At 44.9% G+C, this 14503-nt stretch overlaps 1 protein-coding gene across 1 annotated transcript in view; it reads right to left on the reverse strand.

Moving 5' to 3' along the window:
* Positions 1-2429: 2429 nt before the first annotated feature.
* Glb1 (galactosidase beta 1) overlaps positions 2430-14503 on the reverse strand; it is a 116791-nt gene continuing 104717 nt past the window's right edge. Inside the window, exon 16 of the mRNA XM_048348625.1 lies at positions 2430-2942. Within this exon, the coding sequence (XP_048204582.1) occupies positions 2694-2942 (249 nt within the window). The 3' untranslated portion in view covers positions 2430-2693. The remainder of the gene's footprint in view (positions 2943-14503) is intronic.

Consider the following 14503-nt stretch of genomic DNA (forward strand, 5'->3'; position numbering starts at 1 on the left):
AATTAGGATGGACAGTGTGGACTGCAAGTCCTAAATATTTATTGCATGGTCCTTTAAGAAAGTGTGTAAATTCCTGACCTAATCTCTTAAGTGGCTCACAATTTGGATTATTATAAGTAATGTTAGGGCTGGGAATGTGGCTTAGCGGTAGAGTGCTCGCCTTGCATGTATGAAGCCCTGTATTCGATTCCTCAGTGCCACACAAAGAGAAAAAGCCAGAAATGGTGCTGTGGCTCAAGTGGCAGAGTGGTAGCCCAAAGCAAAAAGAAGCCAGGGACAGTGCTCAGGCCCTGAGTCCAAACCCCAGGACTGGCAAAAAATAAAATAAAACAAAAGTAATGCTCGTTGGAGAATGTTGGAGGATATCATTTGCATACTTTGTACAACATGATTGGAGGAATAAGAAAAATGGAATGAATGTGCCTAATTAATAACGACACTTTTAAGGCTGATATTGCCTTCCACTCTATCTTGTGCAGTACCGTAGCTATGCTATAATAAGGATGGTAGGGCAGAAGGCTCAGTATTCCTGTAGGTAGCAATCAGAGGTCCCAACTAGTCTATGCATATATGTACACTCTTGAGGAGTGTATTTTCAGTTCTGATCTAAGGTCAATTAATCAAAGAGGAAAATAAGCGCAACAACAAAAAAAGAATCAAACAAAAAAAAAAATCCTTCAGTGTCTCTTGGGAATGAAAGCAGATAGCAGTAAAATTTTCAGGTATCTAAGGCCATGTGAAGCACCATTCCAAGCTGGCTCTAATGAGCGAGGCACTGAAGGACTGAAGAAGGGAAAGAGGAGGTGACTTCAACAAGCTCACAGTGGCAGCTACGTGTGTGATGAGAGGCAGCACTTGGAGTCTCCTCTCTGCACACATGCTGCCATAACTTGTATACAAATGCAGACTGTCTCCAGTGACAGTGCTCTACCGCAACTACTCTGTTTCCAACAATACAAATTCTTTTATCTGGGACAATTTTTTCCCAGAAAGAAAACTTATGAGATGGACAAGCTACATTAACTGATTATCGTGAGATAAAAGCTAGAGCAGGCTGATGGGTCTCAAATCCAATCTTTTGTGAGCTAAAGGCCCCCACAAGCAAAGATGTCATCTTCTGAGGGGGAATATTCTGCGGACCTACCAGTGAGCTTATAATAGATTATTGTTGAGTCAGACTCCATTATGGCCAAGGCAAAGGACATGGGCAGATCTGGACCGTGTGGCAGTTTTCAAGATGCTGTCAGGATTAACCTAATCCTGTTTTGGCTGAGAGAAGCAGAGATGGGAGTGGTCAGACAGGATGAAATTCTTCCTAGTACCAGCAAGGCAGCCGAGCTGTAGTTCTGGTAATCCCACACAATTTACTTAATGCTAACTTTTATTCTCCATGGTCCAGGTAAACCAAGAATGAAATATAAACTTGAGTGGCATGTCTTATGTCTAATTCCATCATTTCTTTTTTTGGGGCCAGTCCTGGGGCTTGGACTCTGGGCCTGAGCACTGTCCCTGGCTTCTTTTTGCTCAAGGCTAGCACTCTACCACTTGAGCCACTGCGCCACCTCTGGCCTTTTCTATATATGTGGTGCTGAGGAATCGAACGCAGGGCTTCATGTATACGAGGCAAGCACTCTTGCCACTAGGCCATATTCCCAGCCCTAATTCCATCATTTCTAAGTACTTAGGTTGCATGGCTATCCAGGCATCCTCGGGAGCCCTCAGGTGAGCACCGCCACCAACGCTACCAGCGTGCCCACCACTGCCGCCAGGAGTCGGCTTCGAATCGACCTCCATGCTGGCCGCACAGTGCACAGCAACTCGAACATAGCCAGAAGCTGTGTGTGTGTGTGTGTGTGTGTGTGTGTGTGTGTGTGTGTGTGTGTGTGTGTGTTGGTACTGGGGCTTAATCTCAGGGTGCTGCCAATTGGCTTTTCACTTCAAGGCTTGTGGCTCTATCACTTGAGTCACAGCTCCACTTCCAGCTTTTTGGTGGCTACTTGGAGCCATGGATTTTCCCACCAGGGTTGGCTTTGAACTGTAACCCTCAGATCTCAGCTTCCTGAATAGCTAGGATTTCTGGTGTGAGCCATTGGTGCCTGGCTTGCATCATCATATTCATGGCCAGCTACCATTGCACCATGCAGATGGACCATACCAGCTGCAAGGTGAGTTGATCACACAGGTTGTGTATGTAATTGCTGTGAGCTGTAGTTAGGTGTTAACCTGGTAGCTATCACAGAAATTCAAAAACAAGTAAATAAGGAGCAGAAACGCAGCAGCTCACTAGATCAAACCAGGCCCAATTTCTAGTTCTTTGAACTTCTAGCAAGTGAAGTGGCTTACGCAGCCCACTCAAGTCTAGTTATGATTTAAGGCAGACCAGATCGTTTAACACCAGCTCAACATTAAAAAAAAAAAAAGGAACAGCATTGAGTACAAATTTTATTTAGCAAAAACACAACATGATTCTTCCAAAGTCAAAATCAGTGACACTTTTTCAGGCTTCCCACTGTGCTGTCACGTTTCAAGGTGACTCGGGAGAGTAAAGTCAGCCTTGGTGGGGCTTAGGGAAACCTCCAGTGACAATGAACACCCTACATTTATTTTTCATTCTAAGTCTCTAGAGAGTGCCGGCCTTACTGGGGGGACTCATGAGGGCTGGGCAGGACTAGATGTCCAAGGAGCCCAAGTCATCATACGTGGTTCACTGTTAGGCTTAGGATTTGATTGTTCTCCGCTGTGCCAATCACTGGCTCATCCACCAGTTCAACAATACAAGGGCCCAGGGTGTAGATTCTGCAGGGCGCCCCCTCCAGTTCCAGCACTGTGATGTTGTTTGGTGCTGATGTGGTCAAGATGTGCTGTGGCACAAATAATGTCTTCTGAGGTCCTCGTGCTGGCCAATAGCGGCCAAGGTTAAAGCCATTGATCCACACCTGACCCTGCAAAGAGACAGAGATACAAAACCATCAGCCCAGGATGAGGAGACAGCCTGGAGTTACCTCATCTTGGCCACATCTCCACTCAGTTTTTCATACAGTAACAGGACAATGGGAAAGAAGGAAAGAGCGCATGTCTGCCCAGAGTCTGCAGACACTAAGAAATGCTCATATCCCACTGAAGGAGGTCAGTGATCAAAAACCACCTGCTGGTGAATTAAGTCATTTAGAGAAAGGATGACAGTTTCACAGTTCTCAGAACTATTTTACCTTTTTTTTGTTTTTTAAACCACAGGATTTTTATCTTCATCCATCCTAAAAGATATATTCAATGATGGCCTCACTGGCTTTATATCAGCCTAAAATCTGCCAGGGCCTTGATTTTGCAGTTGTAGAGAACAGTAGCATTTACTTTTGTGGTAGAGGGAGAAAACTGCTCTGAAAGTAGATGAGCAGGGGCTGGGAATGTGGCTTAGTGGTAGAGTGCTTGCCTAGCATCCATGAAGCCCTGGGTTCAATTCCTCAGCACCACATAAACAGAAAAAGCTGGAAGTTGCACTGTGGCTCAAGTGGTAGAGTGCTAGCCTTGGGCAAGGGAGTGTCTAGGCCCTAAGTTCAAGTCCTAGGACTGGCAAAAGAAAAAAAAAAAAAGAAAAAAGTAGATGAGTAGCACATGAGGAATGGCAGAGGCTCAGGCTTCATGACAACTTCTTGGCCAAGTGTGAATATAGCCAGTGAACAAAACTGAGCTTTACAGATGCTCTGTACTGATGAGTAAATCAAGAGCACGTGGTACATAGATACAATGGAATTTTACTTGTCTATCTGAAAGAATACCGTCATTTGCAGGGAAAGGGATGGGCCTAGAAAAAATTACATTAAGTTGGGTTCCGAGAGACCAATGGTGCAGACATTTCTTATATGTGGAAGTTAGATTTAAATACAAACATACATGATAACATAGATGGGGGTTTATGCATAGACACAAACACTGACTGAAGGAAGATGTACTTGAGGGAGGAGTCCAAGGGTGTGATTCCTCTGAACACTCAACAGCCTGTTTAACAAAATGAATACTAGGGGGGCTGGGAATGTAGTTTAGAGGTAGAGTGCTCATCTAGCATGCATGAAGCCCTGCATTCAATTCCTCAGTACCATGTAAATGGAAAAAGCTGGAAGTGGCACTGTGGTTCAAGTGGTAGAGCGCTAGCCTTGAGCAAAAAGGAGCCAGGGACAGTGCTCAGGCCCCAAGTCCAAGCCCCAGGACTGGCAAAAACAAAACAAAACAAAACAAAATCCAAAAACCAGGGGGTAGAAATATGTTTTGAGAGGGAGGACAAAAGGAATGGAGGGAAGAAGGGTGAGAAAATGCAGGTATTATATTCAATGTACATTATGTAGAAATGGACTATGTAACTTGAGGGTAGGGACAAGAGGGGGAAAGATGGGGGAGAATGAAGGAAGGGGTAACATTGATAGAAGATGCATTGTATGCAGAACCCAATTTAGGGAATTGAAGCCTCTTTGTACAACTACTTAATAATAATAATAAAACACAACAAACAAAAATTCCTTTGCTTTGTTCCTGTCTCACATCAGATATCAAAGAGAATAGCCCTCAATACCTTGTGCTGAATTGTGTCCACCGACCTGCTAAGTAGGCTGGGAGCCATTCTGAATTCCCTGGGCTAGGTGGCGGAGATTGGGTTTCGTGCCAAGAGAACTGGGCAGAGCTAGGAAGGTGACGTAGAAGCCCTTGTGGCTTTTCCTAAGGAGGTCACCATGGTTGGATATGGGCTCATAGAACAGTAGTCTCTGGCATGTTCCAGCTTATCGCTGGGTCTTCTGGGCTCCACACCTTCTTCATCTTCCTGACTGCTGGTCCTACTGGCCAACAAGCAGAGGCAACAGTTTCTACAGACTTCAATGTGGGTCCCTTAAATCTGACAGGAGTCTGGACTTGGACTGTGTGTACATGAGCTGATGCACGCAGTGAGGGCCTCAAGTTTTTTCTTAGCTTTCCTGCTCAAGGCTGGTGCTCTACCTCTTGAGCCACATCTCTGTCTCTGGCTTTTTGCTGGTTAGCGAAATAAGAGTCTGAGATTTGTCTTCCCAGGATGGCTTTGGGCCAAGAGCCTCAGATCTCAGCCCCCTGAGTAGCCAGGATTAAAGGTACGAGCCAGAAGTACCCAGCCAGGACTTACCTTCAGATTGCCTTTGGTACCTGCAAATGAAGAGAAACCAAACACCGATGCCTGCAGCCTACATCTTCTTTACCCACTCTTCCTTCCTATCCACACCTGTCACCTGGGTCTTGGCTGAGTTGCTGACAGCAGGGCTGACACATGGAGAAGGCCTGTCATCTCATCATCAGACGACAGTCTCTCCCCGCCCTCCATCCTCATGGCCAGTCTGCTCAATGGAGACCATCCTCCTTTCAGCTTTTCATATTCTACACCAATTCCAGAACCTGGGTCTCTGCTCCACACCCAGTTCATCTTAATGCTGGCCTGCATGGCAGCCAGTCTGCTCACTTCCCTACATTCCATTTTCATTCTCCTGTGGCTCCTGTTTCCTCCTCTCTTGCCTCCCCCGCTCTGCCCTTGCTCTCTCAGCTCTCCACCAGGCCTCTTCTCTACTGCTTGAATACATCACACCATCTCACCTGCACACCACCCATCCCCAGGCCTGTCCCCACACCTGAAGCCTTTTGGGGTTGTAGGATAGACATAACTGTACCTCATCTTCTCAGGGGCAGAGTTGTGATCCTCCTGATGTTGTACTTCTCAGTCCAAGTCTCCCATCATCTCTCCACCCTCTTCTTGTCTCTTTCTTTCATCTCCTTCTTTCCCTTTTCTTTCCTGCCCTCCCTCCCATTCTTCTCCTTCCTTCCCATCATTGGAAGGAACACATCATGGAACCTCATTTGTTTGATGACTAGCAGTTATTTCCAGCAATACTGGCTTTTTGAAGCGAAAGATCTTTTTGTTCAAGGAGGGATTCTCAGTACTCATCTGAGGCTATGTGCATTCAATATATGCTTAGCCTGATTCATTAGATGATAGTTGTTATCATTCTGCCCGAGAAAAGGATTTACTGAAGAGATGACATGAAGCCTGAATACAAAGGTTACTTCTTGTTTCCTGCTTTCAGTTAAAGATTTTTATTTTTTTGTTGGTCCTAGGTCTAAAACTCTGGGTCTGGGCGCTGTCCCTAAGATTCTATTTTGCTCTACTACTTGAGCCACAGTGCCACTTCCAGCTTTTTTGAGTAGTTAACTGGAAGTAAGAGTCTCATGGAGTTTCCTGCCCAGACTGACTTTAAACTGTGATCCTCAGATCTCAGCCCCAAATAGCTAGGATTACAGGCATGAGACACCAGCACCAAGCTACCACTCAAGATTTCTAAAAAAGATATTACACACTGAAAGAAAAATAAAATACCCAAGTTCTCTCCTTGACGTGGACCAATGAAAAAAACACTTCAGCTGGGCACTGGTGGCTCATGCTTGTAATTCTAGCTGCTCAGGAACCTGAGGTCTGAGAATCACAGTTTTAAGCCAGTACAGTTAGGAAGGAAAGTCTGGGAGACTCTTACCTCCAATTACCCTCCCCCCCAAAATCCCCGAAAACTGGAGTGGAGGTATGGCTCAAGTGGTAGAACACTAGCCTTGAGCATAAAAGAGCTCAGGGACAGCACCCAGGCTCTGAGTTCAAGCCCTAGGACCAACATCCTTCTCTCCTCACGCCCCCTCCCCGCTCCCCACCCCCCCCCCCCCCCCGCTGCCAAAAAAACCCCCAGCACTTTAAACTAGGTCCCAGCTCATGTCTATAATTCTAGCTACTTAGGAGCTGAGATCTGAGGATCACAGTTCAAGTGAGCGAGGAACAGACAGATCTGAGAGGTTTTTTTCCTGTTTTTTTTGTTTGTTTGTTTTTGCCAGTCCTAGGGCTTGAACTCAGGACCTAGGCACTGTCCTTGAGCTTTTTTTGCTTAAGATTAGCACTCTACTACTTGAGCCACAGTACCACTCTGTTTTTTCCTGTGTATGTGGTACTGAAGAATCAAATATGGGGCTTTGTGCATGCTAGGCAAGCACTTTACCACTAGGCCATACTCCTGGTCCCCTGAGAGATTCTTATATCCAATTAACCATCAAGAAGTTGAAGGTGGAGCTGGGCCTCAAGTATTGAAGTGCTAACCTTGAGTAAAAACAACAGAGAGATGGGGACCTGGAGTTCAAGCCCAAATACTTGTGCACGTGTGTACACACACACACAAAATGGAGGTAAAAATTCTAAATATGTATGTTTGTGTGTATATTATGCATACATGTATGTATATGTGTATATATACATATATAATATTAACAATATATATGCTCTGAGTTTTCTTTTTTAAAGTTATTCTAAAATTACTGTTGGTAAATGTGACCTGAAGGCAGATAGCCTCCAAATTCATATGGTAAATTCTACAGAAAAACAAGCTTTATAGCACACATCAGTGGCCTCTGGGGTGTCCAGAGGCTGTCCCAGCTGCAAAGCTCCTGACAATGTCTGCCTCTTACATCACTTGGTATTCAATTACTCCCTACCCCTTGCTACCAACACCAAGGTGACAATCATAGCAGGGTTCCCAGAAATGCCCGCCCTGCTTCTTACTACATCACCAATGAGTGTCTATGTGTCCATCTGTCTATTTTAATTTATCTTAATCTTCTCAGGAGAATATAAAGTTTCAATATAATTTAAAATTATAATTTACATTATTTCAAGTGTTTTTCCTGGGAGTACTTTGTGGGACAAAAACTCCACAATCTGAAGGTCATTTACACAGACCTCATGAATCAGAATTAACTTGTGAGAAATAAAATTAAATAAGTAATAAAGTAAACCAGGAGTTGGTGGCTCACATCTGTACCAAAGCTACTCAGGAGACTGAGATCTGAAGACTGAGGTTCAAAGGCAGCCAAGGCAGGGGCAGGAAAGTCTGTGAGATTCAAGGCTCTGCTTTACCACTTTGGGCCACAGCTCTACTTACAGCTTTTTGGTAGTTAATTGAAGATAAGAGTCTCATGGATTTTCCAGGCTTCAAACTGTGATCCTTAGATCTCAGCCTCCTGAGTAGTTAGTATTGTAGTCACCAGCCAACAGCTCCTGGCTATCTGTGAGACTCTTATGTCCAACTAACTACCTCCCCCCCCCAAAAAAAAAAGCTAGAAGTAAAGGTGTGGCTCAGGTGCCAGTCTTGAGTGCAGTGCCTAGGCCTTGAGTTCAAGCCCAACCTCTGACAAAACAAAAAACAAAACAAAAAACCCTAGATCTTTTATCTGGTAAGCATAATTGCAAATCGTGCAAATTGGGGCAAAAAGTTTAAAAAGCACCTTAAGTTTAGAATGAAAGGGAAAAGGTCAAACAGTTTTAAGCCATTGTGGAATACTGAACAACAACAAAAAAGGTCATAGAGCTGGGAAGGGGGCTTAGTGGTAGAGTGTTTGCCTAGCATCATGAAGCCCTGGGTTTGATTCCTCAGTACCACATACAAAGAAAAAGCCAAAAGCACCGCTGTGTCTCAAGTGGTAGAGCATTAGCCTTGAGCAAAAGAAGCTCAGGGACAATGGCCAGGCCCTGAGTTCAAGCCCAGGACTGGCAGGCATACAAGTGCGCGTGCGCACACACACACACACACACACACACACACACACACAGAGAGAGAAAAAACACCAAAAAGGTCATCGTTGTTTGCAGTCCCTCTCTGCAGAGCTAGAATCAATTTCTCTATCTGCAGATCTGATTGGTCTGATACACCTTGTTTTGGTCTAAAAATATGGAAGAAGTGTCATGTGAATTTTGACTTGAGCCTTTAAAAAGCCTTCCACAAAAAGTGTGTGTGTGTGTGTGTGTGTGTGTGTGTGTGTGTGTGTGTGTGTGAGTCCTGTGGGGCTAGTTTCAGCTTTTTGGCATTTATTTAACTGGAGATAAGAGTCCCATGGACTTCCCTGGCTGGACTGGCTTTGAACCATAGTCCTCAGATCTCAGGCTCCCAAGTAGCTAGGATTACAAGTTCTTTGTGTCCAACCACACATCATGTGAACAAGCCCAGGTCAGCTTGTGGATGATATGAACACAACCCAATCTTTGTGGTAGCCCAACTGACAGCTAGCTGACAGTCAAGGTTTCATGCCCAGCCCAGCAGAATCATGCAGTTTGCCAATACTCTAAACTGTGAACTAAATTAATTAATTGTTCTAAACCACAAAAGGTAACTGATACACATCTCCAGTGCCACAAGGCAACTTTGCATACTTTATAGGAAAGTAAATCAGATCTACAAACTAAACTTTTTTTTGTGGGTCTTGAGTCTTGAACTCTGGCGCTTGGGTACTGTCTCGGAGCGCTTTAGCTCAAGGCTAGCACTTGAGCCACAGAGCCACTTCTGGCTTTCTGGTTTTCTGGTGGTTAATTGGAGGTAAAAGTTTCACAGACTTTCCTGCCTGGGTTGGCTTTGAACTGTGATCCTCAGATCTCAGCCTCCTAAGTAGCTAGGATTACAGGTGTGAGTCACCAGCAGCTGGCCTACAAACTAAATTTTAAAACTGTAGGGTATAGGGCTTGGAGTATGACTGAGCATTACAACACTTGCCTAGACTTGCACAGACTGAGTTCAAATCCTAGTACTACAAAAAAAAAAAAGTAGGGTCATCCTATTTGTCATTTCCTCTTTCACTGATCAGATCCAGATCCCAGAGTCCCCTAGCCACGTCAGTGCATCGCATGGTTGTCAGAGGATATCCATGCATGCTCTGCAGAGCAATCGGCAGGTGGAAACATCTCAAATATGGACGCTCATATTCTTCTTTCCCACAGGTAGACATCCCACAGTCCTTACCATTACACTTAAGTTTGAGCTCCATCCCTACACCCTTCTCCAGCAGAAAGGCAGCTTCCAGGGGTGACAGGGAGGAAAAGCTGTTTCATCCTTTTAAGCCAGCAATACTGGCCCACAATGCCCCTAGAGCTTCCTAAGAGCTGGAAGATGGAAACAAGGGACTCACCAACACAGTGGTGATGACATCCTTTGAAATGGAGAAGTGGGCCTAGGTCCAAGACATAAGAACAGTACCACAGAAAGAAGCCTGAGCTGGGCGCTGGTAGCACACGCCTGTAATCCTAGCTACTCAGAAGACTGAGATCTGAGGCTTGAGGTTCAAAACCAGCCTGGGCAGAAAAGTCTGTGAGACTCTTATCTCTAAATAACCACCAGAAGTGGAGCTGTGGCTCAAAGTGGTAGAGTGCTAGCCTTAAGGAAAAGATCTCAGGGACAGCATCCAGGCCTTGTGTTCAAGCCCCATGAACACTACTACGCCACCACGACTTTTCGCCATACCCCAGTACTCCACCCCCAAAGGACCAATGGCGGCGCAGGACACACACACAATCCAGGACCAGTGAGTCCCCCATTACCCCCTCCCCCAAAGGCAGACCAGCTATCAGAGACCCAAACCCTACAAAGAAGCTAGAACTCCCTCCCTCCCCCTCCCCACCGAGGGAACAAAGAACCCCCAAATCAGGTGGCAAGATCCCATCAGGCTCTGGGAAGACACAGGAGTTAGCAGGGGAAGAGCAGAAGAGGAGCCTGAACCGGCCTCACCGGCCCCGCCCCCTTCCCAACAGGGGCCCAGGGACAGCAGGCATTGCAAGCCCCACCTGAGGCGCCTGGGCCTCACAGACACTTGATCCCACTGGGGCCCACACATACCGCCTCCCACAGCAAACTCGTGGGAGGGCACAAGCACACCCCAACAACCCGGGGCTCGCTCTGGTAGGTGTAACCCACACAGGTGGGCAGGGCCAGAGCGGCAGCGCCCGATGTAGTGGGCACATGTTGCACAGGGTGGCAGGGCTCCCGGTGACAGCGCCCGCTCAGGTAGGCGCGCCCGCACAGGAGGGCAGAGCTCTCCAGCGGCGGCGTCCACTCAGTTTGGCGCATTTCGCACAAGTGGGTGGGCCGCCCCTCATCAACAATGGCCCCGGAGTGGTCCACAAAGGAGGGCGAACCACCTGAGAGGCGAGCTCCTCTGACCAAGATACAGAGTGGAAAAAAAGAACCAAAAAAGAGAAAAGCCTCCATGCCACGCTGAATCAGCGGCCAGCAAACCCCCACCAGGGGCACGCTATGGTCAGCACAACACAGCGGCAAGACACTGTCCGGCAGAGAAAGACACAGAACCTACCAACCCCCAAGTGCAAAGAGGGTGACCTCCTCAGCAACAACCAAGAAGGTCACGCTCACCCATTGGGCAGCAAGGTTCAACAGCCAAACCCAAACCCAGAGCTAGGACACCAGGACACAAGGTTCCCACTGACAGACCAGTGGGAACCAGCACAAAGCCAAACCAGGGAAGCCACCCACAGATCTCCAGATGCGAAAATCACAAAGAAATATAACACAGTTCATCAAAGGGCAAGCCAAGTTGCCAGCTCCAAAAAGCAGCACGACTGAAGAGGAGATAGAGAATAAAAAATCAACTGAGGCCATGTTAGCAGAAATGATGGAAAGCTTCAGAAACGAAATCAGAAAACAATTCGAGGAGTTTAGAGTAGAAGTCTTGAAGGACATCCAGGAAGCCAAGAAAGAAATGGAAGCAAAAATGGATACAATGCAAACCTCCATTAAAGAAGACCTGAGAAGTGAAATGCATGAAAAAATAGATTTAAAATAAAACTCCTTAAAGGAAGAAATTTCCACGATCAGAGCTGATCTGGCAACCATAAATAGCTCTCTGACATCCATAAACGCTGCAATTGAATCCACAGCACAAAGAATTGACCATATGGAATCCAGAATCTCTCTCGGACGATGATGCAGCCGATAAGAACCAGAAAATTACCACACTCCAAGAAACGGTGAAGCTTCAAGGCAGACTAATCCAGGAGCTAGTGGACAAAGACAAGAGATATAATCTGCGAATAATTGGAATAGAAGAAGGAGCCGGATACCAGAGCAGAGAGTTTCAACATATTTTCAATAAAGTTATTGCAGAAAACTTCCCCAATCTCACAAGGGACCCCATCTAGGTAACTAAAGCCTATAGGACACCTGGCAGGCCAGACCCCAGAAAAGCCACCCCAAGGCACATAATATTCAAGACTTCAGATCTCAAGAATAAAGAGCAAATTCTGAATGCAGCCAAAGCGAAGAAAGAAATTTACTACAATGGGAAGAGGATCCGAATAACAGCAGACCTCTCCACACACACCTACCACGCGCGAAGAGAGTGGAAGAACACCATCCAAGTTCTACAGGCCAACAACTGCCAACCTAGAATAAAATATCCAGCGAAGTTGGAGTTCACATTCGAGGGGAAAACCAGATCTTTCCATAGCAAAGAGGATCTAAATGAGTATGTGAATAAAAAACCAGCCCTACAGCGAATTCTAAGAGGGGAATCCCACCCAACAGAAATCGTACAGGACACACAGACAGAAACAGAAAGAAACTACAATAGCCAGAGCCCAACAGAAAAAGCAGCTCACTGAAGACAAGAAAAAAAAAAAAGAGGAAAAATAGTCCAACAAGAAAATGGAAGGAGAAAAAACACTCTTATCCTTGATCTCTTTGAATATAAATGGTATAAACGCTCCGATAAAGAGGAGCAGACTGGCAGAGTGGATCTGCAAACAAAAAGTTGCCATCTGTTGTCTACAAGAGACCCACCTTACAGCAAGGGACAAAAACAGGCTCCGAATGAAAGGATGGAGCGAGATCTTCCAAGCAAACGCACCTACCAAAACGGTAGGTGTAGCCATCCTGATCTCAGACAAGCTGGACTTCTCATTAAAATCAACTCAAAAAGACAAAGAAGGACACTACATTTTAATACAAGGAAAAATCCAGAATCAAGGCATCACGATGATAAATGTATACTCGCCTAAGAAAAGAGGCCCTACATATGTCAAGCAAATTCTCACAGAACTACAGAATAAGATAGAACCAAACACAATCATAGTGGGAGACTTTAATACCCCACTCTCTCCAAGAGACAGATCAACACCCAGAGGATCAGCAAGGGAGCTGAGGACCTAAGTAACACCATATCCCAAATGGATCTGACAGATCTATACAGAATCTTCCACCCTACAGAGACACAATACATCTTCTCAGCAGCCCATGGATCATACTCCAAAATAGACCATGTCATAGCCTAAACAAAGAACCTCAGCAAATACAAAAGTATTGATGTCATCCCATGTATTATATCTGAACACAGTGGATTAAAGGTAACCCTCAATAACAACGGTTACCACAGAGGCTATACACATCCTTAGAGGCTAAACCCCACACTGTTATCAAACACTTGGGCCACAGACCAAATTAAAGATGAAATTAACGAATTCATAAACCACAATGACAATGAAAATACATCACAAAGAAACCTATGGGACACAGCTAAGGCAGTACTGAGGGGCAAGATCATCACCCTCAGCACTCACATTAAAAGAATGGAAGTAGAGCAGGTGAATAACCTCACGATGAAACTAAAACAACTGGAGAAACAAGGAATGATCGAATCTAAAATGACTAGGAGGAGAGATCACAAAGATTAAAGAAGAGATAAATCTGATTGAAAATAGACTATTCAACAAATAAATAAGACTAAAAGCTGGTTCTTTGAGAAAATAAATAAAATCGACAGACCCCTCACAAGACTTACAAAAAAAAGAAGAGAAGAGACTCATATACGTAAAATCAGGGACTCCACCGGAAAAATTACAACAAGTACACAGGATATTCAAACAATCATAAGGAACTATTTCCAGAACCTCTACTCACTAAAAAACAATAATTTTACAAAAATGGATCAATTCTTAGAGAAGTATAAACTGCCCAAACTGAACCAAGAAGAAATAAATCAACTAAATAAACCAATAACTTATAGTGAGATACAGGGGGTAATCAAGAACCTCCCAACAAAGAAAAGCCCAGGCCCAGATGGATTCACCAACGACTTCTATAAAATCTTCAGTGAGGAGCTAATACCAATACTCCTCAAACTCTTCCGCAAAATAGAAACAGAGGGAGAAATCCCAAACTCATTCTATGAAGCTAATATCATACTCATTCCCAAACCAGGCAAAGAGCCAACAAAAAAAAAAGAGAACTACAGACCAATATCACTAATGAACACAGACACAAAGCTCCTTAATAAATATTAGCTAACAGGATCCAGAAACTGATCAAGAAAATCATACATCATGACCAAGTAGGCTTCATCCCACAGTCACAAGGATGGTTCAACATCCATAAATCAATCAATGTAATTCACCACATAAACAGAACTAAAATCAAGAATCACATTGTTATCTCAGTCGATGCCCAAAAAGCCTTTGACAAAATACAACATCCATACTTATTAAAAGCTTTGGAGAGAACAGGAATAGATGGAACATTCCTCAAAACAATAAAAGCCATATACAACAGACCAACTGCTAACATCATATTAAATGGAGAGAAACTTAAATCATTCCCCCTAAACTCAGGAACAAGACAAGGATGCCCACTCT

This window comes from Perognathus longimembris, chromosome 6, assembly GCF_023159225.1.
Source record: "Perognathus longimembris pacificus isolate PPM17 chromosome 6, ASM2315922v1, whole genome shotgun sequence".
Lineage (NCBI taxonomy): Eukaryota > Metazoa > Chordata > Mammalia > Rodentia > Heteromyidae > Perognathus > Perognathus longimembris.